The 26,690-nt window shown below is 48.2% G+C and overlaps 1 protein-coding gene across 3 annotated transcripts; it reads left to right on the top strand.

The window, feature by feature from the left end:
* Window positions 1–513: 513 nt before the first annotated feature.
* On the top strand, window positions 514–25,071 carry LOC121328880 (scm-like with four MBT domains protein 1). Of its 3 annotated transcripts, none has more exons than XM_041274010.1 (21): window positions 514–908; window positions 7,526–7,683; window positions 8,674–8,768; window positions 10,251–10,491; window positions 12,652–12,740; window positions 13,280–13,526; window positions 14,107–14,204; window positions 14,711–14,812; window positions 15,029–15,179; window positions 15,343–15,425; window positions 15,873–15,999; window positions 16,323–16,436; window positions 19,027–19,069; window positions 19,172–19,236; window positions 19,456–19,595; window positions 20,203–20,312; window positions 20,665–20,840; window positions 22,019–22,200; window positions 22,542–22,745; window positions 23,181–23,309; window positions 23,610–25,071. In XM_041274010.1, exons 2-21 carry the CDS (start codon window positions 7,635–7,637, stop codon window positions 23,748–23,750), a joined length of 2,586 nt encoding a protein of 861 aa, XP_041129944.1. In that variant the 5' UTR covers window positions 514–908; window positions 7,526–7,634; the 3' UTR covers window positions 23,751–25,071. The 3 variants fall into 3 exon arrangements, with proteins under 3 accessions (XP_041129944.1, XP_041129947.1, XP_041129946.1); XM_041274012.1 differs by having other exon boundaries at window positions 516–908; window positions 22,022–22,200; XM_041274013.1 differs by lacking the exon at window positions 8,674–8,768.
* Window positions 25,072–26,690: the final 1,619 nt, after the last annotated feature.

The raw sequence follows: 26,690 nt of genomic DNA, 5'->3' as shown, positions 1-26,690 counted from the left end.
TAATTATAATTATTAATAATATAATAATAATCATAATTATACTGGCATAGGCGTATACCGGGTTTATTTTAATATTTACAACACTTCAGGACTGCTTAAACCGCCGGTACTGTACACGGATATCCGCCTTAATTAACACAGCATTTATAATAATAATAATAATAATAATAATAATAATAATAATAATAATAATAATATAATAATGTAATCGTTGAGTTCATAGCAGTCTGTTTATAGTTTTAAAGAGACGCTTATCAGCGAGACTATAAACGGATGAGCGTTTACAGGTATATTGAACAATTACGAAATTGACAGTTAGGTGGGTTTTTATTTGCTGCAATCTGCCAAATATAAAGAAGGCCTTGTATTAACAGGGAAGATTGGACAAGATGTGTTCGTGTTTAATAAGACACACACACACGCTGTTTGAAAATGAAACGTGCTACACGGTTTGCAGTGTAACACACTGTAACAAAGCTCTCGAGTTGCGTTTATGAAAATGAATATTCGCTTTTCTTTTCTTTGTTTTTTTGTGGAAGCCTGTATCTGCCATCGCTGCACGGCTTCATCTGTGAGAATGCGCCTTCCTTGTTTCTGGGGTGAGTTTCCAGCGCGTCGGCTCCTGAACGCTGCAAACACTCCGGGCGGCTTGTTCCCATTGTTCCCATTGTTCCCATTGCGATCGCCTGCGATTAAAAGGCAGCGCGGGTAGCAGCACCCCAGAGCGGGCGCAGAGGGTGCTGAGCGCCCTGCTTTAATAAGGAATGGCGTGCCCCACACCCGACAGCGCGGAGCATGCGCAGAGCCGCGCAGAGCCGCGCTGGGCCATATTGGAATGAGGCAGTGGACAGCACGGGCAGAGCTGGGAGGCACGGCTTGGAAAAGCGACCTGGAAAAACTGGGAACAGGTGAGCACACCACTCGGGCACACGTCATTTCAGCGGACAACAGACCCAGCTCGCGTTTAAAGGCGTTTGCGGGCTTTGCGGCGTCCCGCTCGGCTTTTTTCCCGTTGCTAAAACCCCGTGTTTCTCTCGCTCAGTGAGTGAGTGTAACTCTGGCTGTATATGCAGCAGCCCGCCTGACGTTTCCAACTTGGGAGCAATACTGCTGCAAAGAGATGGGAGCTCAGCTCTGCAGAAATAAGCGCTGTACACTATTGATCTGGAGAGGAACAACAAGCCTGAGAAACACCTCGTTTTTCATTTCACCGTTCAGCCCCTGTCGGGGTCTGCTGCATTTACAGTGAAAGTCGTGCGGTCGGCGGTTCGTTGATCGGTAGCGCCAGAAAGTAATGCTTTTATAGGGTAATATGGTGCCATGAGCGTGGCTTTGCATCGCCTAGTGTGATGACGACGAGGAAGAGGTCACTCGTTATTTACGGGTGTGTTTATTTAGAACTGGTTGTTATTTTGTAAGCTCTCCAAAACAATAAACACGATATTATGTTTAAATTACACGTGTTTTTATTTTCAACTTAAGCATTCATGTTTATATATATATATATATATATGTGTGTGTGCGTTACATAACTTCACACTATAGTGTGCAATGTTACTATCTCAGTTTTTATTTTGTAAAACATTAATAGTTGTAAAATAGCGGCAGAGGGTATTGTTTGCGAACTCCTGAGGTTTTGATTTCGTTTCGTGCCCCCGGGTTGTGTGTTGTTGTGGTTGTTCTTGGCTGTGTGTGATGGCTTCAGTGTGCTGTGCAGTCCAGCGCTGCTGACACGGTGTTAACACACACTGCGGTCACTGGGGCGGGCAGCGTCTTCAAGTCTTTGAAACGACAAGCTCTTTCACACAGCGCTCCCACAAAGCGGGTTTAAAGGGGTCGCCCGAGTGGCCAGTTAACTCCTGATGCCGCTCGAATGTATTCTGAGAAGAAACTGTTTGAACAGGCGCTCGGTTCCTTCTGCATCGTAAAGGGTTAACTAGCAAACACCAGCAGTCTCGTTTAAAAAAAAAAAAGCCATCTCGACCTTTTACAGCTCTGAAATCACTGGGGTTAAATAAAGAGAGTATAGGCTTAACGAAAACTGGACTGGAATGTTACGTTTCTATATATATATATATATATATAATTGTGTGTGTGTGTGTGTGTGTGTGTGTGTATATATATATATATATATATATATATATATATATATATATATATATAATGGTTGACATGGTCAGTTAGCAGTTTTCCCATTGTTATATGCATTTACCTTCGTTTGCCATGGTTTTTGTAATTTGTTATGCTTTAACATTCCTCTGGACTTCACAATGCTTATGCATTATCGTGCTTTTAATATGGTAAAGCTCTTCAGCGTATAATCACGATTTCAATGTGGTGTAGTCTGTATTATTCTATATAACTTGACTATAACGTTATACAAAAGCACCCGTTAAGCCGCTAGACTCACAGCAGCGCACAGATATCGCAGTTCAAAGTGTGGGCTGGTTAAGAGACAGTCCGTGTGTCCCTGTATCTTCAGGTGTTGCTGTCACGGTACAGGTAGTGTGGGGGATTGGTGGTTTTACTGGGAGTTAGGGGTCGTGTGGAGAAGATACCCAGCACAGCGGTAATTCAAATAGCAGCACAGGGCGGCTGCTTGTTGCATTGTAATATAAATGTTTTGATCAGTCTGCTTACCGGCAGGTGCTGTACGTTTAATGTTGCGTAATTAAAAACAGTCGGCTAGTTTTTGTAACGAGTAACCGGCAAAAGAAAAAAATAACAGTTCATGAGTCGCAATATTTGGGACTTTTATTTAAGTGTCTGTTCTCCACGGGACAGAAAGCACTGTTAGTAAATGAGTGATATTCAGGGAAGCCGGCCGCTGAACTCCTGACACTGCTTGCTATTGAAATGCTCTGCAGGCTTGTCACAGAGCAGGCGGTTTCTGTTGAGGGATGCCAGGGTATACATAGCACGGGTCTTCCAGATTTTGCACCATTATGTAGAAGGCGAGTCGTCACACTGGGTGAGGAGTCACATTTGTGATATTTGAAATATGTTTTAATGTTGTATGACCTTGTCGTGCACCTCATGCCTTACTGTTTCGCTAACCGAGTCTGTGTTACGATGCAGGCTGTACAAAGAGAACCCGGTTCATTTCAGAGGCGTTTCCCCAAAAAATTCCTTAAAGCGCACCCTTGTTTGTTTTGGTAACTAATATTTGCCGACGGGCTCGGCTCGGCTCGGTACTGTATGAAACACGAACCGCGACCGGATTCTGACACGCGTTTATTACCCCGGACCACAACCCGAACATTGAACCAGTACAAATAAATAAAAACAAACAAAAAAAAACAGCCTGTCTGCCCTTTCCCTTATTTTAAACTTCATGCTAATAAAAACGTGCTCTTCTCTTTCTTCAGCACTGATATAAATATGTAACATTCTGCAAAACTATCTGTATACTTCCAAATCTTTATTTGAAATAAAAAAAGTACATTTTTTAAAAATAGCAGTGGAATCCGTGTGGGGTCCGTGTTCCCTATTGCAATGGGAATGCGTCCTGTCAGAACAATGGAATGGGCGTGTACACCTCACTGAAATAATGCAAACATCACGCTGAGCACTGGTGCAAGAAACAGCCGAACTGGTAATCTTAAACTCCAGTAGCAAGCGACTCAAACTGACACCAGCTTCCTTTCCAGACCCGGGGGAGTGTTTCTTATCATTGTTTAATACGTTCAGTTTTTCTTTCACCAAAAAAATGCTGCAAATTGCATTTTAGTGTTAAAAACTTGAAAATGTGTGCCTCGCTATATCTGTGATCCGTAATTTCCAGTCGCTAGTGTGCTGTGTGAAATTGTAGTGGATTAGTTATTTCAGTACCTGTGTTTGAGTTCAGATTGCAGCTGTTATAAAGTAGTCATTTAATCTTCATCTCTTTACACAATAATAAAAAGCACAGACAGCACAGCCCTTTGACTAATTGAGGACATTTTATAGAGATAAAAAATTAATTAAAAAGACATTAACAGCCATCATCTAAAATATAATGCAACAATAGTAATGACACTCAACAACCCGTTTGATTAATAATTTTGATTCTAATGCTTTGCCTGTGCGTGCATGGTAGCAAAGCATTGCTTTATTCAAACAGGCTTCTCGCTGTAGTACAGTTTATTAGTAATGTATTAAAATACCGTGCAGCAGTACACAATAATAATAATAATAATAATAATAATAATAATAATAATAATAATAATAATATCAAACTCACTCAGTCATTATTTTGTCTTTGGTGTGTCCATTAACCCATTATGTACCAAATACATTTCTTTGAAGATGTCCAAACACAAGCTGTATTTAAGTCATGTGATGCATTGCATTTGGACTCAAGTTTTGCGGTTAACACAGTGAGACTGGGTTATCGTAAGAGTATAGTTAAGGATTGTTTTTTGAGGTGAGAGTGCTGTTGATTTGTCGTGCTGCTGACGCACTGCAGAGTAACAGCAGCTCTGTATAAACAGGTGTTTCTGGTTTGCATCACAGCGATCAGAAACCCTCTGTCACTGTGGCCCTCTGCCTTTGTTTGCTCTAGTTAGACTTCTGTAAAGATAATGTCCTGTGTTTTCAGTCTCTGTTATCTGATGTAAACAATGAAAAGACAGCTTTGCTGTTTGCTTTCTGTTTTCCTCTGATGTCTAGCAGCGTCAGGCTTCTGTAACCCTGTTTTATTCAGTGGAGAAGTCAATCACATGAACTGGATGTTTGTTGTCTGTTCATTTGGGAATTTGAAAGCATTCCTGGTAGGCGATGCCAGTCACAGTAACACTAGGGATGCATGAAAAATGATCTGACATTTCAGAAGTGCAGTGTGATGTTGTGTAGTGCTGGCAATAACCTTTTGAACATTCAAACAATCGCTGCTTTAAACCCATGCAAAAATGACCACGTTTGGAATGGTTCGTAAAGACTGGGCATCTGCCTTCAATATGTACTGTCGTTTGATGGGGTACTGGCTTTATTCACTGAACCCCCTTGAGTTCGGTTTTTCAGGTGAGACGTTGCTGGAAGTGACTCTGCAGCTGATGCATAGTTCAACACCCTAGTCTCTGTGCGTCACCTTGGATAAAGGCATCTGCTAAATACACTTGACAGGGGAGTCCTCTTCAGCGCTCTCAGTGTGCTGTGTATCTATCGCTGTGTAACAGTGCAGGGGAGTCCTCTTCAGCGCTCTCGGTGTGCTGTGTATCTTTCACACAGGACAGGGGGCTCAGTGCACCGCTCACCTCCCTTTCAGGACTGTACAATGAGGGGTGTGTGGGTAGCATTCTTCTGGTGTGAGGGAGGAGAGGCTGGGAGCTCCGTGATTTTTGGGGGTTCAGGGGGGAGTGGTGGAGGGTTAATTCCCACCCCCTTTTGGTTCCTGTTTAGCTTCTTAGACTTTCAAATGAGCTTGAATAAAACCCTGTCCAGGGTCCGTGGCCCTATGTCTGCGTTTTGCTTTTGTTGCAGTTTGCACTAATAGTTAAAAAAAGGATAAATAGGGTTTACTTTCGTTTCTGGGTATAAAATGTGATGAGCAGTGTGCTTCTATCATGCGCTCAGGAGTGGCAGGCTAGAGCAGGATAAATCAGGTTTACTTTCGTTTTATTTTTTTTTATTGTTGTGGAGCTGTGGTTTAGTTTCTGTTTTTAGCGCTGCGATGTGATAATTTAATTCAGTTTGTGAACATGACTGTTGCTCAGATGACTCCCTCATTATCTCTTCTCTGCCTCTACTTTTTTTTGTGGAATGCAGTTTCTGCAAATGTAACCACGTGAACGAGGTGCGAGTTTATCGGAGCTCGTCTGGTTTTTATTGATGCCTGTAAACGTTTCAGATTTTTAGCCTCCGAATTTTAGCTCCTTTTGAAGTTTTAGAAAGCCTCTGATTTGGGGTCCTGCCGTATTTCAGAAAACTCTGCATACTTCATACATGCTTTTACATGAGGGTTACAGATAGGGGTGTAACGAAGAATCGGCATGCTTTCTTTATACATTGTGTCTCCACTTGAAGTATATGTCGCTTGTTTAGTGATACAAGCACAGCCTAGCTCATTGTAGATTACCAAGTCTTGAATGAAGAATATGTGTGTTTTATAGCTGGTATGAGTACATTTCATTTTAGACTTTAACAAAAATAACCACTTGATCTTGTTATGCGTCATACAAGTAGCCAATCAGAAGAAGCACATGTAGTGAATGATGGAGAGATCAGGGTCCTCACACCCCTAGTTACAAGCCACTCTCTCAGAGGTCCTATTCCTCTTCCACTATGACTCCGGGATGCTTTGTTTGTGTTCACCGTCTAGTTTAATATTCTCTGAACATGGTATTCAAGTGACTGTCTTTCCATGCTCATGTGGGGCTCCCTGGGTCTCGCTGTACTGGAGTGACGGCACGTGCCCCTGTCTGTTTAGTGTAATTCAGCGGGGTCGAGCGCCCTCGCTGTAGCGCCTTCGCTGTCCTGGAGTGACGGCACGTGCCCCTGTCTGTTTAGTGTAATTCAGCGGGGTCGAGCGCCCTCGCTGTACTGGAGTGACGGCACGTGCCCCTGTCTGTTTAGTGTAATTCAGCGGGGTCGAGCGCCCTCGCTGTCCTGGAGTGACGGCACGTGCCCCTGTCTGTTTGACGGCACGTGCCCCTGTCTGTTTAGTGTAATTCAGCGGGGTCGAGCGCCCTCGCTGTACTGGAGTGTAATGACGGCACGTGCCCCTGTCTGTTTAGTGTAATTCAGCGGGGTCGAGCGCCCTCGCTGTACTGGAGTGACGGCACGTGCCCCTGTCTGTTTAGTGTAATTCAGCGGGGTCGAGCGCCCTCGCTGTACTGGAGTGACGGCACGTGCCCCTGTCTGTTTAGTGTAATTCAGCGGGGTCGAGCGCCCTCGCTGTACTGGAGTGACGGCACGTGCCCCTGTCTGTTTAGTGTAATTCAGCGGGGTCGAGCGCCCTCGCTGTACTGGAGTGACGGCACGTGCCCCTGTCTGTTTAGTGTAATTCAGCGGGGTCGAGCGCCCTCGCTGTACTGGAGTGACGGCACGTGCCCCTGTCTGTTTAGTGTAATTCAGCGGGGTCGAGCGCCCTCGCTGTCCTGGAGTGACGGCACGTGCCCCTGTCTGTTTAGTGTAATTCAGCGGGGTCGAGCGCCCTCGCTGTCCTGGAGTGACGGCACGTGCCCCTGTCTGTTTAGTGTAATTCAGCGGGGTCGAGCGCCCGCGCTGTACTGGAGTGACGGCACGTGCCCCTGTCTGTTTAGTGTAATTCAGCGGGGTCGAGCGCCCTCACTGTAATTGTCCCTTCGGTAATAGGCACTCTGTTTCCTGTTACCCTTCTGCTCTTAAATGAGATGGAGCTTCTTGTGCTGCTCTCCACTCTTAAACCCTGGGCTTTCCCCAGGGCCGTTTCTGAACGCAGGTTAACACTGAGGGATGGTGATTGGATGCTTTTAGTTTTTCAGGTGCTCGGGCCTCCTGATTGGACGTCTCCTTGCGAGTGACTCACTCTCCTCTCCTCTCCTCTCCTCTCCCTTCCTGACTCCAGGGGTTGGTGTGGATGTTCTGAAGAGAGAGAGAGTCTGCCGATGAGAACACAGCTGTGAGAGCCAGGGAGGGAGGAGAGACCCGGCGCACACAACCTCACACCCAGGGGAATGAGTGAGAGACGCCTGGACATGAGCAGCAGAGAGCCCCAGGACACAGGTAAAGAGGAGACACACTGTGGGGAGAGCATGGACAATGTATTGGGACAGAAATATTAAGCATAGGACAAGCAGGGTTAACTTCTGTAATGGTGCTGAGATGGTTATTTCAGAGCAAGGGCAGAGTGAGGCCCTGCTGCTGTTGTGGTTGTGTTTTTGTGTCCAGGGGTAATGAAATGCATTGCCAGTATTGGAAACTGGAAATCGAAAGCACTACAGGCTGTTGTAAGTGTTTTTCTTCTGGATGATGGTACAGATTAGCTCTATTGGCAAAGCTATAAAGTCGTTGGTATTGAGCTGGCAGAGCTGTGTTGTTTTAGTTATGAACCTGTCAGCACGTCCCAAAAGGTCTTTATGAACCCCTGCCTCCCTGCCTGCTAATTTCAGGGGACACTGGAATTATAGGGATACTTTATAGCATACAGCTTCATTCCTATGCAATGGGACTCTTTTAGTGTCTGCCTGCAGTGTTGCCGTTGGCATGGGGGTGGTGGGGGGCCGGGGGGCCACTGCACTTATACATCAGAGGGCTGCTGGGAACATGTGAATAGTTTCTGAAAACTCCTCTTCCCTAGAGTTTGCACAGGATGAGCTGACCCCAAAGCTAGCAGCTGTTCCCCGCCCAGCAACTACAAAGATCAGGAGTCTTCAAAGGATACAGTTCTGGCTTCCAGAAACTCGCCAATAAATGCCTTAGCTTTTTATAAACCTGTGTGTGTCTATGGATATTGATAAAGGAAGTGTGTTTGAAAGCAGACTGGATGTGTTAGTTTATGATGGCATGGGAAGTAGTTTTTTCAGTAATGCATTTCACTGTGCATACTCAGTCGTGCACTTTGATGTGGCTTGACCGTGTTTAAGCGATGCATTCCCTGTGTTTAATCGTGTTGTATAAGGTGCTGTTCTTCGTAGCGTTGTTCATCAAGCTGTCTCTGTGTGCCTGTGTCTCGGTGCTGTGTGCTAACAGGTGGGATTTTGAAATTGGTTGCAGATGCTGTGTCTGGCCTGGAGGACTCAGAGTTTAACTGGGATGAGTATCTGGAGGAGACTGGAACCATTGCCACCCCACACAGCTCTTTCAAGCATGTGAGTTCTGTATTTTATACGGTGTGCCTGTTAGAAACTTCCACTAGTCCTGCTGCACCCAGTGCTGGGGTTCAGAACTCCCCTTGTTCAGGTGTTGTATTGATGTGAACAGGTGCCAGGAGTTTGCACAGCCTGCTCAGTCTGCTCTGAATGAACTGGTCCTGCTTCTTGTTTTACATCGTTTTGAATTGCTGTTACATCTCGTAAGCAATTTGGGAAACAAACCTTGTAATTGTTGTTTAAAAATGAAATGCCGTGACCCGTGCTGCCTGTGATAACTGCGCTCGTGTTTCTAACAGAACATCGCTGGCTTGAGGAGAACATGTTTGCATTTAATCCGACACGCTGAACAGCATCATGCTGGATTTGTAAAAAATAATCTGGCCGTTGTAACAATGAATAGCTGGCTGCTAAAACGAGCCTCATGAGAATGAAATGTATCGTCTGTCCAGGATTTATTCCGCCCTGTACCCTGTAAACGCATCTTTCATCCTGACTCGGAGGAACAGCGTGAAGTCATGTGCTTATTCATGCTGCTTCATTCCGTCCTCAGTAAGGACTGGGTGTGCTGCCCCTGATATCACAGGGAGAGGTGAGTGATGGGACCGCGCTCACATTGGAAAGCTCTATCCATGCTCATGGTGCTGCTGCTGCTTGCGGCTCCTCTGCTTTTGAAGGACAGAAGAGAATGTTATAAGTAATGGAAGTACTCCATGAGGTCTGGGCTTATTGGCCTCTCTGACCTTGAATGGGTGAAAATCAACTTGTATCTTACATCCTAGTTTAACGTTTTTGTATGCTTAACATGCCTTTGTCAAGGGAAAGGGTTTATATAATATATATATATATGCCTGTTAAATAAGAATTTCCATCTGAATTTCCATCACTTCAATATCAGGGTCTGCTTGGACAGACTGGGCTGGGTTTGGGTGGTAGACTGGACGGACTGGGCTGGGTTTGGGTGGTAGACTGGATGGACTGGGCTGGGTTTGGGTGGCAGACTGGACGGACTGGGCTGGGTTTGGGTGGCAGACTGGACGGACTGGGCTGGGTTTGGGTGGCAGACTGGACGGACTGGGCTGGGTTTGGGTGGCAGACTGGACGGACTGGGCTGGGTTTGGGTGGCAGACTGGACGGACTGGGCTGGGTTTGGGTGGCAGACTGGACGGACTGGGCTGGGTTTGGGTGGCAGACTGGACGGACTGGGCTGGGTTTGGGTGGCAGACTGGAACTGCTTTCCGCTCAGGGCTACGTTGAAACCTGCAAATTCATCTCGTCTGTGATCCTGCAGCTCTGAACCGGACGAGCACCGATGAGCTGGATTGTCTCCTCTCTCTCTCTCACTTGGAAATGTTCCCTTTCTTCTCAAGTGTCGCAAGTCGACTTTTTCTATTTCCCACACAGCGATTCTGTCGTGGCGAGAGGGGGCGTGTATTTCGAAAGCACTGACGTATCTCTCTCGTGTCTCGCCGGTGCCCCCAGGTGGATCTCAGCCTGCAGAACGGGTTCAGCTCCGGGATGAAGCTGGAGGTGGCGAACAAGAGTGACCCCGAGACGTACTGGGTGGCGTCCATCATCATGACGTGCGGGCAGCTGCTCCTCCTGCGCTACGACGGCTACAGGGACGACCGCCGCGCGGACTTCTGGTGTGACATCATGACTGCTGACCTGCACCCCATCGGCTGGTGCGGACAGAACAACAAAGTGCTCAGACCCCCAGAGGGTAGGTGGGGTGAGGGAGAGGGTGGGGTTACTCAACACTACACTGTAGACAATAAACCATGTGTGTGTGTGTGTGTGTGTGTGTGTGTGTGTGTGTGTATATATATAGAAAGGGGGTATAACTGCAGTTTACAAAAATGAAAGAAATATAAAGTTGGATGTACAAAAAAGAATTTCAATAATTATAGATTGACTTGCTTTTTGCCGTGTAGTGTGAGTGAGTTATTCAGATTTTTTTCTGCATGAGCAGATTGTGTTTGCATCGCGATTCCCTCTGCATGGCAACTGTGCTGAACATCTGCTACCAAATAGAAATGATGTAAAAAAAATTCAAAGCTGGAGCGGAGCTCATTTTGACATCCAGCCAAGTCTTGCAGTTAGATGTATATTTTTCTCTGTAACTCTCTGGATATTCTGTTTCATAGTGTTTACAACAAGGTTATCAGACACTGGCTCCATTAGACACCTGCTCTTCACACTGCACCTGCATACAGTGTGCTTCATGCACAGGGACACCTGCTCTTCACACTGCACCTGCACACAGTGTGCTTCATGCACAGGGACACCTGCTCTTCACACTGCACCTGCACACAGTGTGCTTCATGCACAGGGACACCTGCTCTTCACACTGCACCTGCACACAGTGTGCTTCATGCACAGGGACGCCTGCTCTTCACACTGCACCTGCACACAGTGTGCTTCATGCACAGGGACGCCTGCTCTTCACACTGCACCTGCACACAGTGTGCTTCATGCACAGGGACGCCTGCTCTTCACACTGCACCTGCACACAGTGTGCTTCATGCACAGGGCACGCCTGCTCTTCACACTGCACCTGCACACAGTGCGCTTCATGCACAGGGACACCTGCTCTTCACACTGCACCTGCACACAGTGTGCTTCATGCACAGGGACACCTGCTCTTCACACTGCACCTGCACACAGTGTGCTTCATGCACAGGGACACCTGCTCTTCACACTGCACCTGCACACAGTGTGCTTCATGCACAGGGACGCCTGCTCTTCACACTGCACCTGCACACAGTGTGCTTCATGCACAGGGACACCTGCTCTTCACACTGCACCTGCACACAGTGTGCTTCATGCACAGGGACGCCTGCTCTTCACACTGCACCTGCACACAGTGCGCTTCATGCACAGGGACACCTGCTCTTCACACTGCACCTGCACACAGTGTGCTTCATGCACAGGGACGCCTGCTCTTCACACTGCACCTGCACACAGTGCGCTTCATGCACAGGGACGCCTGCTCTTCACACTGCACCTGCACACACACCTGCTCTCCACACTGTGCGCTTCATGCACAGGGACGCCTGCTCTTCACACTGCACCTGCACACAGTGCGCTTCATGCACAGGGACGCCTGCTCTTCACACTGCACCTGCACACAGTGCGCTTCATGCACAGGGACGCCTGCTCTTCACACTGCTCTTCACACTGCACCTGCACACAGTGCGCTTCATGCACAGGGACGCCTGCTCTTCACACTGCACCTGCACACAGTGCACACGCTTCATGCACAGGGACACCTGCTCTTCACACTGCACCTGCACACAGTGCGCTTCATGCACAGGGACGCCTGCTCTTCACACTGCACCTGCACACAGTGCGCTTCATGCACAGGGACGCCTGCTCTTCACACTGCACCTGCACACAGTGTGCTTCATGCACAGGGACGCCTGCTCTTCACACTGCACCTGCACACAGTGTGCTTCATGCACAGGGACACCTGCTCTTCACACTGCACCTGCACACAGTGCGCTTCATGCACAGGAGGCGGTGCTGAGTGGCAGACTTGGTCTGCTGTCCTACTGTAGATTAATTTCACCTGTGGCTTCCCTTCTGTTTGAACCCCAGGCCTCTTGGGGTGATTCGGTCGTCCTGTACTCCGCTGGGCTGGATAACCCTAAGCTGCTTTTTATTAAAGCATTTAACTGTGCTGGTGAACCACCCTGTGTTGCATGAAACCGCAGAATGTGAAATCTGAACCCCACTGCACCATTGCAAACAGCCTACCATACATCTTGCTCCATTAAAAGCAGATTTATCTTTCACCATTATTAATTTAGTTTCCTTGAAGGTTTTACCTTGCAGGATCGGACTGCACGTCTGTAATGAAGTAATGGATTGTCTTTCTCAGGTATCCGGGACAGGTATTCGGACTGGGGTGCCTTCCTGGTGCAGACGCTGTCTGGGGCGAGCAGTGCTCCTGCAGCTCTGCTGGAGGGGGTAGGTACAGCACAGCACTAGCCAGCACGCTGACCACAGCGCTGCACTGTGCACTGATCCAGGGGTATCTCGGGGGGCTCCTCAATGCAGGCAGGAGCTGCACTGCAAAGACCCCTTGGAACTGAACCCTAACTGGAGACCACCCAGACACAATGCAACAGAGCCAGGCTTGCTGCTTGTGTGGTTATAGAGCTTTTAATGTCATCTGACCGACAGGGCTCAGAATCTGCAACAGCAGTGCATCACACTGATACAGCAGGGTTACATATCAGTGAGTCTGTTCAGGGTCAATCAGATCTTAATCTGTCTATATCCGACTGTCTGTCTATCTATTTTAATCTATATCTATCTGTCTGTCTTAATCTATGTCTATCTATCTGTCTATTTATCTGTCTGTTATATATTCTCTATATAAATAATACATTATCTTTTTTAGTAAATCATTATTTCAGTCCATTTTAAATCTTGAATATTGAATTCTGAACTCACTGGATTAACCCTGACTCTCCCCTCCTGCTCCTGTCCTGTTTGTGTGGCAGCCTCACCGGGGCAGGAACCCCCTGGACCTCTTGGCTCCCGGGTCTCTGCTGGAGCTGCAAGACCGGGAGTGGCCCCTGCAGGCCTGGCTCGTGGTGGTGGAGGAGAACACGGGCGGCCGGCTGCGGCTCCACTATGCCGGGGCTGAGAAGCGTGCCGAGCATCGGCGCTGGCTCTTCTACCTGGACCCCTTCCTTCATCCCGTTGGCTGGGCCAGGCAGCAGGGCCACTCTCTGACACCGCCCGCAGGTGAGCCTGCGAGGGGAGAAGCACCCACAGCCTCAAAACACTCGGCACAATCTGAAAGTAGAAGAAACCTAATATATACTTGTATAACTTATATAAAAAGGTATTTAAAAGTTCCATCGGTCTCCTTTAAAACTAAGGTAAAAACTATAAGAACCTAAGACAAGCAGTAAAACGTTTCGGCTAGTGCTGGCTTCACTGTACTGAAGAAGGCTCCAGCCGAAGCACTTGTCTACTTGTCTTTAGTTTCTTAAAGTTTTTACCTTGGTGGGACTTTTAAACACCCCTTATGTAAGTGTAGACTGTGGTGTAGCGTGGTAAAAGCATGGTGCAGTCTAGCAAAGTGAAAGCCTACTGAAATCTCGGTAAAGTTCAGAAATCGGTTTAGTAGAAATCCTGGTTTAAACACAGTAAGTTTTGCAAAGTGAGCGCTTGGTAAAGAGCGGGTTCATAAAGCCGTAGTTAGTCATGCTACAAGCGAGGTGAAAGAGGCTGCAGGTGTACCTTGGTAAGCTTTGGGGAAGGACCCTGCAATAAGAAGGGCAAGCGCTGACCTCGCCGCGGTGTTTGAATTTCATTGCAGCTGTGAGGGGGCTGAAGAGCGAGTCTGACTGGCAGGAGGTCCTGCAGGGCGTTCTTGGGAAGACAGAGGAGTCCGCAGTGCCTGAGCAGTTCTTCAAGGTAACTCCTCTCACACGGGAACACTGTGAGCGCTCCAGCAGAAGAGCGTTTCAGAGAAACGGTTTGCATTTGTTTTAAAGGCATTTTCACGTTTTATAAATAGGTTTATTATTATTATTATTATTATTATTATTATTATTATTTTAAAAAATCATTTAGCACGTTGTTATCTTGCAAGAAAGATATTTAAAGGTTAGAAGACGGCTGTTTTTGTGCACCAATCTTCTTCTCCAGACTGGTCTCGGACACGCCTAGCCTCCAGTAGAGGTTTCAGACTGCACTGGGCTGAAACCCGACTCCTTGATTTTATTTCAAAGTTTAACTCTGATGTTTGTGGGTGAGTGGTTATTTTTTGGGGTGTAGTGTGTAATCCGATGCACAGTTCAGTGTTTACAGTCCATAGCTGGTGACACGTGCTGGGAGTGTCCCTAGCTGACAGGATTAGGCTGTATGAATGTAATGAAGTGATCTGTGTCTCTGTCTTGCTGCTGTTGTTTCATCATCAGGACAAGCCTGTGATCGGCACTCATTCATTCTCAGCTGGGATGAAGTTAGAGGCTGTGGACCCAGCGGCACCTTTCACTATCAGCCCAGCAACGGTGACCAAGGTAGGCTTACCAGAGAGAGAGAGAGAGGTGGTGCTGCAGCTCCTGTCGTGCACTATACGGCTGTGGGAGCAGCACAATTGCAAACAGCCTGCCATGTAGAATTTCTGTTTTTCGTAGTGCGCTCTTTTCATACGGGGCTCCCATCAAGTGAAACAGTTCAGCTTTATGCTCCATTTCAAGCAGATTGTATTTAGTTTGTTTGTTTGTTGTTTCCAGGTTTTCAATGAGAAGTATTTCCTGGTTCAGATCGATGACCTTCGCTCGGAGCCGCTGGGGGCCAGTGCGTTCGCGTGTCACGTGTCCAGCGGGGGGATCTTTCCTGTGCAGTGGTGCCTGAAGAACGGGGTTCCCCTTACTCCTCCCAAAGGTCTGCACCCATCCCACCACGTCGATTTTAATGAACACCAGTGTAGTGTGTGTGAACGAGCCCATAAAGGGGCTTGCCCTGCAGTGTAGTTTACTGTGTGCTGAACCCACAGGGAGCGCGCCGCTCCGCTTTGTGATTGATGGACTCTTGTTTGCTGGTCTAGGTTACCCAGGACAAGACTTCGACTGGGCTGACTACCTGAAACAGTGCAGCTCAGAGGCAGCCCCGCAACACTGCTTTTCAGTGGTGAGTGACAGCGAGGCAGGGGCTGGAAATGAACATCGCTGGCTTTCTCTCTCCGAGTTTCAGTCTTGGTTGTATGATTTGGCAGATGCCTGTAAACTCGGTGCGTTTAGGGTGTGTCTGTGTATTGGTGGCATTCAGGGGTTGGACAAAAAAATAGGGCCACCTTGGGCTGAAACTTTACGCGTCAGCAAGGAGTAATTGATCTGGAGGGAGACCCTCTATGCATTAAGGGCCTGGAGCTGTTTGTTTTAATGTCCAAAGCTGGTGATCAGCTTGCGTTTGGAAGCAGCTGTCTGATTGCATGGTGAGTGTCAGCTGCAGGAGTGTGGACTCTTCATGCACAGAGGGGGAAGGAAGGGCCGCTTGGGTTAGAATGAAAGAAATAAGTAAATAAAAGCATTGGAATGCTGTGAGGAATGGAGCTGTGATATTTGCTCTCTCGTTCAGGACCTGCCTGATTTCGGATACACAGAGAACATGAAACTGGAGGCAGTGAACCCCCTCAGCCCGGAAGAGATTCACGCTGCCACGGTTACCAAGGTGAAAGGGCAGCACATCTGGCTGCGTCTGGAAGGTAAGCTGTCTCCAGTCTGCAGGTGTAAGCAAAGTGTGTAACCTAGCAGAGTGGAAGCAGACGCCTCTGTCTCCAGAAGAGCTCCCTGCAAGACCTCCTGCCACTCGGGCGCCCTCTTCAGCCCATTGGAAAGGTTCTATTAATAAGCAGGGCAAAGCATGGTAATCTGTGCTGAATGCAGAGCCTAACCATGGGAAATGCACGGGGGGGCTGCAAGAGAACCCAGGAGCCCAGGCGGTGAATATTGAACAGTAAGGGGTTATGTAAAGCATGCGATTGAACAGACACTGGAAGGTGCTTCTTCATCTCTGTCTCTGACTCAGGTTCGAAGAAGCCAGTCCCAGAGTGCATCGTGCATGTGGAATCCATGGACATCTTCCCAGTGAGCTGGTGTGAAACCAACGGATACCCGCTGAGCCATCCCCGAAAACCCAAAGGTAACTTTCCATTCCTGACATTAACCCATTAACCCTAACACTAACCCTGCACAGCACATCAAAACACACCGGCACCATTAACCCTAACACTAACCCTGCACAGCACATCAAAACACACTGGCACCATTAACCCTAACCCTAACCCTGCACGGCACATCAAAACACACTGGCACCATTAACCCTAACCCTAACCCTAACCCTAACCCTAACCCTAACACTAACCCTGCACGGCACATCAAAACACACTGGCACCATTAACCCTAACCCTAACCCTAACCCTAACCCTAACCCTAACCCCTAACACTAACCCTGCACAGCACATCAAAACACACCGGCACCATTAACCCTAACACTAACCCTGCACAGCACATCAAAACACACCGGCACCATTAACCCTAACACTAACCCTGCACAGCACATCAAAACACACTGGCACCATTAACCCTAACCCTAACCCTAACCCTAACCCTAACACTAACCCTGCACGGCACATCAAAACACACCGGCACCAAAATTGCACGGGGATTGTGATTGGGACGGTGCCGTGTTGTAAGTTTTGTGTGGCCGTGGTAATTGTGATTTGTGATTGGGACGTGTCGTGTGTTTTTTTAACCGCACATCAAAACACCCCTAACCCTAACCCTAACCCTAACCCTAACCCTAACCCTAACCCTAACCCCTAAACCCTCGTGCCCGTGTAGTTTTGTGTGGCCGTGGTAATTGGGATTGGTATTGTGATGGACACCTGGACACGTGTCGTGTAGTTTTGTGTGACCCGTGCCCCTGCACAATTGGACATTGTGATTGGGACGTGTGTCGTGTAGTTTTGTGTGGCCGTGGCACTTGGTGATGGTTTTTGATTGCACGTGCCGTGTAGTTTTGTGTGGCCGTGGTAAATTGGGATTCAAAACGATTGGCACGTGGCCGTGTAGTAAATTGTGTGGCCGTGGTAATTGGGGATTGCGATTGGGACGTGTGCCGTGTAAGTTTTGACCCTAACGCTAACCCTGCACGGCACATCAAAACACACCGGCACCATTAACACTAACACTAACCCTGCACGGCACATCAAAACACACTGGCACCATTAACACTAACACTAACCATGCACGGCACATCAAAACACACCGGCACCATTAACACTAACACTAACCATGCACGGCACATCAAAACACACCGGCACCATTAACACTAACACTAACCATGCACGGCACATCAAAACACACCGGCACCATTAACACTAACACTAACCATGCACGGCACATCAAAACACACCGGCACCATTAACACTAACACTAACCATGCACGGCACATCAAAACACACCGGCACCATTAACACTAACACTAACCATGCACGGCACATCAAAACACACTGGCACCGTTAACACTAACACTAACCATGCACGGCACATCAAAACACACTGGCACCGTTAACACTAACACTAACCATGCACGGCACATCAAAACACACCGGCACCATTAACACTAACACTAACCATGCACGGCACATCAAAACACACCGGCACCATTAACACTAACACTAACCATGCACGGCACATCAAAACACACCGGCACCATTAACACTAACACTAACCATGCACAGCACATCAAAACACACCGGCACCGTTAACACTAACACTAACCCTGCACAGCACATCAAAACACACCGGCACCATTAACACTAACACTAACCATGCACGGCACATCAAAACACACCGGCACCATTAAACTAACCCTGCACGGCACATCAAAACACACTGGCACCATTAACCCTAACACTAACCCTGCACGGCACATCAAAACACACCGGCACCATTAACCCTAACACTAACCCTGCACGGCACATCAAAACACACCGGCACCATTAACCCTAACACTAACCCTGCACGGCACATCAAAACACACCGGCACCATTAACCCTAACACTAACCATGCACAGCACATCAAAACACACCGGCACCATTAACACTAACACTAACCCTGCACGGCACATCAAAACACACCGGCACCATTAACCCTAACACTAACCCTGCACGGCACATCAAAACACACCGGCACCATTAACACTAACACTAACCATGCACGGCACATCAAAACACACTGGCACCATTAACACTAACACTAACCCTGCACGGCACATCAAAACACACTGGCACCATTAACCCTAACACTAACCATGCACGGCACATCAAAACACACTGGCACCATTAACACTAACACTAACCCTGCACGGCACATCAAAACACACCGGCACCATTAACCCTAACACTAACCCTGCACGGCACATCAAAACACACCGGCACCATTAACCCTAACACTAACCCTGCACGGCACATCAAAACACACCGGCACTGTTAACCTGCCTCCCCTTGGCAGCACAGTATTTGTGTACATCTACAGCAGGATGTGGATGCTGCAGTCTGTGGTTATACATTGCAGCTCCCTGTGGAAGCAGAGATAATAAATACCGAGCAGCCTGCTCTTCTGCTGCACTGTAATGTCAGCCCCCTTTAGATATTTCTATGCAGTGTTTCTTAACTTTTCTATGTTGGATACATCTTAATAAACCCCTTTTAAACTTGCTTTGCAGTCAAGAAGCAAAGGAAGATCGCTGTGGTGCAGCCAGAAAAACAGTAAGTGTTGCCACAGAAATGATTTGTCAAACAGTGTCCCAGTCCTTCTACTGAAGATCTCCTATCTGATCACAATGCTGTCTGTGTCTCCCTGCCCTGCAGGGTGGCACCCAGAAACACCGCGCACGACGGCTTGAGGAGCCAGGACTACAACTCCAGCGAGTCAGGTGACTGCGCCCAGTCCCTTTACAGGGGGCAGGGCAGCTGACCTTTACATTTACCAAATACAAGAAGACAGTCTGGTTCTGCTTTGTATTGAACTTTTTAAATGATTTGTTATCAGAGTTGCGCTCATAATGATTATTAATCACTGTCTGCACTGCGTGGGTGTCTGGCAAGCTTAATAAACTACGGATCGTCTTTTATGTCTGCGTTTTGCATCCCAGGGCTCGGAAACGGTAAATACTGCTGTCCGAAAATCTACTTCAATCACCGATGCTTCTCGGGTCCGTATCTCAATAAGGGCAGGATTGCGGAGCTGCCACAGTGTGTGGGGCCTGGCAACTGTGCGCTGGTGCTCAAAGAGGTGAGGCTGCTCTGCACCTCTGTGTCATTGCACTGCAGGAGAAGCGCGCATGCTCGCCCTTCGAGAAGTTTCCCATGGTGTTTTTGCAGCTTTCCCATGCTTATACTTTGCATTTACAGTGGTTTCCAATCGTTTGCCATGTTTATTAATATGCTTTACCTCACTGGTCTTTACAATACTTACCTACTCTTCACCATGCTTTTAAAATGCTTTATTACACTGTGCTTTTACTATGGGGAAACTTTTCTGAGGGAGCAGCAGAGTGCTGAAATGAAGCTGTTTGCGTGTTTATTTTCTGAAAGGTTGTGGGGAGCGCTTCACTTCGTCATTTTGATGTGTGCTTTCAGGTTGGCAGGCTGTACCTGAGTCCCACGCAGTCAGGAGGGGTCACATTGCAACGCTGCAGCAGGCATTTTCCCGTCGGGCACGGTGCTCAGACCTCGTTGGCACTTTGTCTGTGTGGCACCCCCTCCAGCACCCTCTGTTTACAGCACATTGAAAGCTAGAGCCCTCTTGGTGAACTGCACAGCCCTCTGCATGAGTCAGCCTGGGTTTGGTCTGTTTCTGTTAGCCTGCCCTCACGCTGTCGTTCTGTTCTGAATTGCAGGTCCTCACCTTGCTGATCAACGCTGCCTACAAGCCCAGTCGGGTCCTGAGGGAGCTGCAGCTGGATGAAGAGGCTCGCTGGCAGGGGTACGGAGAGACCCTCAAGGCCAAGTAAGACCCCCTGCTTTGGGATTTCTTTACAGAGCTGCAGTCAGACCTCTTTCAAGGCAGGATTTTTAAACCTTGTTGTGTGTACACTGGAATAGTGGAGTGTGCCTCCCATTGTGAACGCACACAAGTGAGGAAATGCATAGCACATGTATAATAGAACTGAACACACACAAGGATAATATAGAATAGTGAACACACTGTAAAGCATAGGCAAGCATTATACAGCCCAGAAATGTGGGGTAAAGCTGTGGTGAATGTGTTGTCTAATAAAGCATGGGGGAGAACTGCAGAATTACTGTACAAACCCCTGAGAAGCCCCTGTGCCTCGCGCGCATTGCTGTCCCTGCTGCAGGTACAAAGGGAAGAGTTACCGCGCCACGGTGGAGATCGTCAGGACAGCCGACCAGGTGCCTGATTTCTGCAGGAAGACCTGCATCAAGCTGGAGTGCTGCCCCAACCTGTTCGGGCCGAGGATGGCACTGGAGCGCTGCTCGGAGAACTGCTCAGGGCTGACCAAGACCAAGTACAGTGAGTCCTCTGAGAGTGGGCTGTACACACAGAGCCTGTAGCACACTGCACGAGAGCGGGCTGTACACACAGGGCCTGCAGCATACTGCACGAGAGTGGGCTGTACACACAGGGCCTGCAGCACACTGCACGAGAGCGGGCTGTACACACAGAGCCTGTAGCACACTGCACGAGAGCGGGCTGTACACACAGGGCCTGCAGCACACTGCACGAGAGCGGGCTGTACACACAGGGCCTGCAGCACACTGCACGAGAGCGGGCTGTACACACAGGGCCTGTAGCACACTGCACGAGAGCGGGCTGTACACACAGGGCCTGTAGCACACTGCACGAGAGCGGGCTGTACACACAGGGCCTGTAGCACACTGCACGAGAGCGGGCTGTACACACAGGGCCTGCAGCACACTGCACGAGAGCGGGCTGTACACACAGGGCCTGCACGAGCACACTGCACGAGAGAGCGGGCTGTACACACAGGGCCTGTAGCACACTGCACGAGAGCGGGCTGTACACACAGGGCCTGTAGCACACTGCACGAGAGCGGGCTGTACACACAGGGCCTGTAGCACACTGCACGAGAGCGGGCTGTACACACAGGGCCTGTAGCACACTGCACGAGAGCGGGCTGTACACACAGGGCCTGCAGCACACTGCACGAGAACGGGCTGTACACACAGGGCCTGTAGCACACTGCACGAGAACGGGCTGTACACACAGGGCCTGTAGCACACTGCACGAGAGCGGGCTGTACACACAGGGCCTGTAGCACACTGCACGAGAGCGGGCTGTACACACAGGGCCTGTAGCACACTGCACGAGAGCGGGCTGTACACACAGGGCCTGTAGCACACTGCACGAGAGCGGGCTGTACACACAGGGCCTGCAGCACACTGCACGAGAACGGGCTGTACACACAGGGCCTGTAGCACACTGCACGAGAGCGGGCTGTACACACAGGGCCTGTAGCACACTGCACGAGAGCAGGCTGTACACACAGGGCCTGTAGCACACTGCACGAGAACGGGCTGTACACACAGGGCCTGTAGCACACTGCACGAGAGCGGGCTGTACACACAGGGCCTGTAGTATATATATAGCAGCAGGCTTGTCTATATGTAACAGCTGAGCTTGTCTTGCTGTCTGGAGCGTCTCCTCTAACGCACCCCTCCCTGCCCCAGCAGCTCACTATTACGGGAAGAAGAGGAGCAAGCGCATCGGCCGCCCCCCGGGGGGGCACACCAACCTGGAGGGGGGGGTCAAGAAGCCCAGCAAGAGGCGGAAACGACGCAAGCACTTCTTTGTGCACAAGAAGAAACGGTCCCCGGCCTCGCTGGACAACACGCCCGCAGGATCCCCACAGGTACCGCCTTCAACCTCCTCCAGGGAGCTTCCCTGACGAGGCGCATCTACAGTGATTTACACAGCGTTTATCTTAGCGGAAAGAGTGAGCAAATACACTGACGAGTTCAAACGCAGTGCCCAAAATAAACAGCCTTCACGCCGGCTATCGGAAGTGCCAGTCACGCAATCCTGTAAAGACAGGACACAGGAAAGCAGTAAAGCGTGGTTATTAATGCCAGTGCATGGTGTAGAGCCCCTTTCCTCTGTGTCCCAGTATTGCAGTGACTGATTGCTGGCAGCAGTGCAGTTTGCTGGTACCTGCTCTTGTAATAAGCACCCTGCACTTGTTTCCTGTTGCAGGGGAGCGGAGAGGAGGAGGATCTGGATGAGGAGGAGTCTGGCAGCGAGGACTCGGGTTCGGAGCAGCAGGACGAGCTCATGGAGGACTCCGAGGTGTCTGAGAAGAAATCCCGACCCTCCTCCCCCTCGCAGGGAGACAAGAGGAAGAGGAAGAGCCGCGCATTCTCCTTCTCCGACGATGAGAACAAGCCCCCCTCCCCTAAGGTAACGCACACAGGGGGCTTGTTCTACCAGCGTTTTGATAACATAGTGTGTGTTTAAATTTAGAGAGGAGAGCACCACCTGATATGTATTTATTGTTACAGAGCTTGAACCAAACAGCTGATTGATACAATTCACGTTCCCTTTCAAACCCAGACATTGCTTCTTGTTTGTGTGACACTTGATCTTTCAGACGCGTGCAGCAAACATGAGCTAGAAAGCTGTGCAGTAACGGGTGGAAACAAGACTTCCATTGCATAGCAGTTTGACCCATTCCTGGTTTTACAGGAGTTTAGAGACACGCCTCAGCTTGTTACCTATACCCACTGGCTAATCAAGCTTCTAGTAAAGCCTTCGTTAATGTGTGCGTGTTGCTCACGTGTGTTAATGTGTGCGAGTTGCTCTGTTGCTCACGTGTGTTAATGTGTGTGCTGTCAGGAGCTGAAGTCCATGGTGGAGGACAGGCTGCAGCTGGACAGCAGCCCCCTGGACTGGAGCGTGGCTGACGTGGTCCGGTTCATCAAGACCACGGACTGTGCCCCCCTGGCACGGATATTCCTCGATCAGGTACCACTGCACTCCCGCACTGCTGCCAAAACACTCCCGGATGAGGTGCTGTGGTCCTGGCACACTGTAATCCACCAGCACGTTATAGCGCTGTCTCTTAATTAGGGCTCCAGCATTGTAAAGGGGCTGTCTGCCATCGGAGTGGCTGCGCTACCAAATGAAGCCAAAATGTTCGTTTACTTGACCGAGTCTCTTCAGCTGTGTGGTTTTTTTTACATTGAGTCATGATTGTTACAGCTGATCCAGTTGCTAGAGGTCTTTGCTGGGAACGGTTTTAATTTGGTGGTTTTGTTTGTTCAGGAAATCGACGGGCAGGCGCTGCTGCTGCTCACCCTGCCCACTGTCCAGGAGTGCATGGACCTGAAGCTGGGCCCCGCCATCAAGCTGTGCCACCACATCGAGCGGGTCAAACTCGCCTTCTACCAGCAGTACGCCAACTGAGGGGCTCGGGGAACGGAGCCACTCCAGCGTGCAACTCTCCCTGAGACGAGAGTGCATTCACTGACAGAATCCCAGGGGCCTCGCGCCTCGCAGCACTGCACTGTCTTCAGTGACACGTGATCAGTAATTCTCCAGCAAATCACAGCCTGCGAATTTGAACGCTTCTCCGTGGGTCAAGAGTTTCCTCCAATCAAAGCGGCTCTCTGCGAGCGGAGTGTTTACCCGATCTCCTTCCCTGAGCGGCTCCATAATCTCAGTGCACCCCAGACTCAGCATCACAAAGCACAAAAAAAATAAAAAAATAAAAAAATAACAAGAACTCGAAATGAGGATTGTTAAAAATGTAATCTCGTGAAAGTGGAAGCGACCTGGTAGTTGATATACAGGGACGTGTTCATTACTTTGATGTATATGCTTTAGAAAGCGTGAAATTCATTATTAAATGGGACTTACTGTAATGACAAAGCACACATTATTATTATTATTATTATTATTATTATTATTATTATTATTATTATTATTATTATTTATAAGAGCCGTGTGGTCATTTCGCTTTGCTTTACCACCCTGGAATATGAACTGTCAGATATGAAATCTAATATTTATTTCCCTGTAAAGAGGGTGTGCTGTTGTAAGGGTGCTTCATGAAGGACGTATAGAATATCGTATTGGGTGCTGTCTGATACGAGCTGAGATCCACCATTGAGAGATCAGAGTGGCTGGCTGCCCTTCAGTGGGTGACGCTTGGCTCTCATGCTGCACTGCATCTCATACTCTGTCCTTCATAATACAAAGCTGCATATGAACCGTGTAGCTGGCATCGTTTCCATGTGGTACACAGAAATGTCAGGTGGCTGTATGCTCTCTGGATGTATTGATCACTGTTTGTGTGCATCAGTTCATGCTGAACTCAATGTTTCCCGTTGTACGCATCACTAGATACACACCCTTCATTCACCTCACAGTCCGTTCTGCTTTGGTGCTTTTAATGGTCACTATGTTGTTTTCTCAATGCACGACTCTGTTTTGACCTTCTTCGTTTTACACCTTGGGCCTGGTTTTCCAAAGCTGGTGAAAGTTAAGATTCCCTGAGGAATCTACTCACAAAACCCTTTAAGAGGGTTTATAGACATGTTTTTCAGTTAAACAGTATTTTGTGAAAAGGGAAATAAACCAATAAAGCCTTTATAAACTAGTTGGTTCTTCCAACTTGATTGAATTAATGGGCTAACATTTTTACACTTCAAATTTGCACAAGAAAATAAAAAAGTATAAATGACTTTTTTCAGAGGTAGGCATCTAGTACCCCCCCCCCCCCCCCCCCCCCCCCCCAAAAACCAAACAAAATCTCACCCAGTCTCACCAGTTTTCAACTCTCAGAATTTGCAGCGCTTGTTAAAATGAGTCTTTCAGTAACACCGAGTGAGGAGGGCATGGAAGCGAGAACACTTTAAACAGGTCTATAGCATGTGGCATGCGACTAATGTACTCACTTTGAAATGACCTGGCTAGGTTTCTTTAGGGTACGTACCCAGCTGCATATGTCTCCCTGCCCTCCTCTCTAAATTTGATTTTAACCCTGGCGTGATGCTCCATGTAAAAGTTACCCAGCTTTTAAACCCAGGTCCATTGTGTTCCATGCTGTGACGTGGTGTGGCGTGCATACTGTACAAAACCTGCTCTCTAATCATAGCATCAGCATGGTAATATTGACTGGTATGTGATCAGTATATAGAATGATATGATATCTCAGGGTGGATAATTGCGATACGTTTTCTTTGCTTACACATTTCTCAAATCTAAATCTTCTGTAAGTGTATCAGCTTTCCTCAGATTGATTGCACGAGGCTTACCTGTGCAATCAAATGCAATGCAGTGTAATTGTAGGCTTCTCTGTGCTGTGGCTGTATTCCAGGTTGCTGTGCACCTGTTTTGCCAGTTCAGTTTGTAGTCTTCTGGTAGCGATCCCCTTGTAATACGAACTTGGGGTGTTTTTGAAATTGCTTTGAAAGAGCTGCAGAACGAGCCTCAGAGTTGGATTTATAATCCGAGTTCAGTCGAACTGAACATTCGGGTAATAAGTGCTGAACTAAATACAACAACAAAACTAAATAAAGCTGTTGTTAAGCTTGTAAATTAAGACCCTTTGAAAATAGTAAGCATAACCTTTCTTTTTTTTATTACGGTTTATAAAATAAATTAATAAATCAAAAAAAGGTTTCCAAAGATTCAGCTCTGTGGCTTGTCTCCAATTCGCTGCACTTCAGTCGGAGACTCAAGGTTCTGAGCCAATGAGAAAAGCCTGGTCCGCTGCTGGACCAATCAGTAGCAGATCTGAAAAGCGGCCGAGCCAATGAGAGGCCGCCTTTTGCTTCTCGGACCCAATCATTGCTGGTCCGAGGAGGGGTGAAGATGAGGAAATCATGACCGAACTGAAAGGAACCACATTGAGGCCTGGGATTTGCTGGTGTCTCAATGCTGTCTTAAAACTAAACAGGGTAGAAAATCAAATGAAATACAAAGACTTCTACATGATAGAAGGTTCATACTGAGCAGCATTTGGTTTTGCTCAAGTCAGCTGCCTGTAGCTGAGCAGTGGTGGATTTTGTAGTGGTAGTTTATCTTTGTAAATAATAACTGGACCCAGAAAACACAGCTCAGGTCGATCAATATAATGAAGTGCTGGGTTTGAATATTCTTTCAATTCTGAATCAACTGGAAAACAAAAGGGTTATTTAACCCATATTACATTAAACACTCTGGGACCCCATCAAGTTAACTATTACAGGAAGGAGACAGACACTCTGTACACTACAGTGTGTGAGTAATTGTGCATTGGTTTCCTTTTGCATGATATCTTTCTGATCCAGTCATTTCTACATTGTGTGACATGAACAAAAGTGCACTTGCAATACCGTTTGATAACAGGGTGATGTTTAC

The sequence above is a fragment of the Polyodon spathula genome, chromosome 16 (assembly GCF_017654505.1).
Source record: "Polyodon spathula isolate WHYD16114869_AA chromosome 16, ASM1765450v1, whole genome shotgun sequence".
Classification (NCBI taxonomy): domain Eukaryota; kingdom Metazoa; phylum Chordata; class Actinopteri; order Acipenseriformes; family Polyodontidae; genus Polyodon; species Polyodon spathula.
Note: the sequence above shows the minus strand (reverse complement) of the source record. Positions and strands in the feature narration are given on the sequence as shown.

Coding starts and splice junctions, on each gene's coding strand:
- LOC121328880 (XM_041274010.1), top strand. CDS start 7,635: ATGAGTGAGAGACGCCTGGACATGAGCAGCAGAGAGCCCCAGGACACA. Junction 7,684..8,673: donor CAGAGAGCCCCAGGACACAG/GTAAAGAGGAGA, acceptor AATTGGTTGCAG/ATGCTGTGTCTGGCCTGGAG. Junction 14,813..15,028: donor GCCCAGCAACGGTGACCAAG/GTAGGCTTACCA, acceptor TGTTGTTTCCAG/GTTTTCAATGAGAAGTATTT.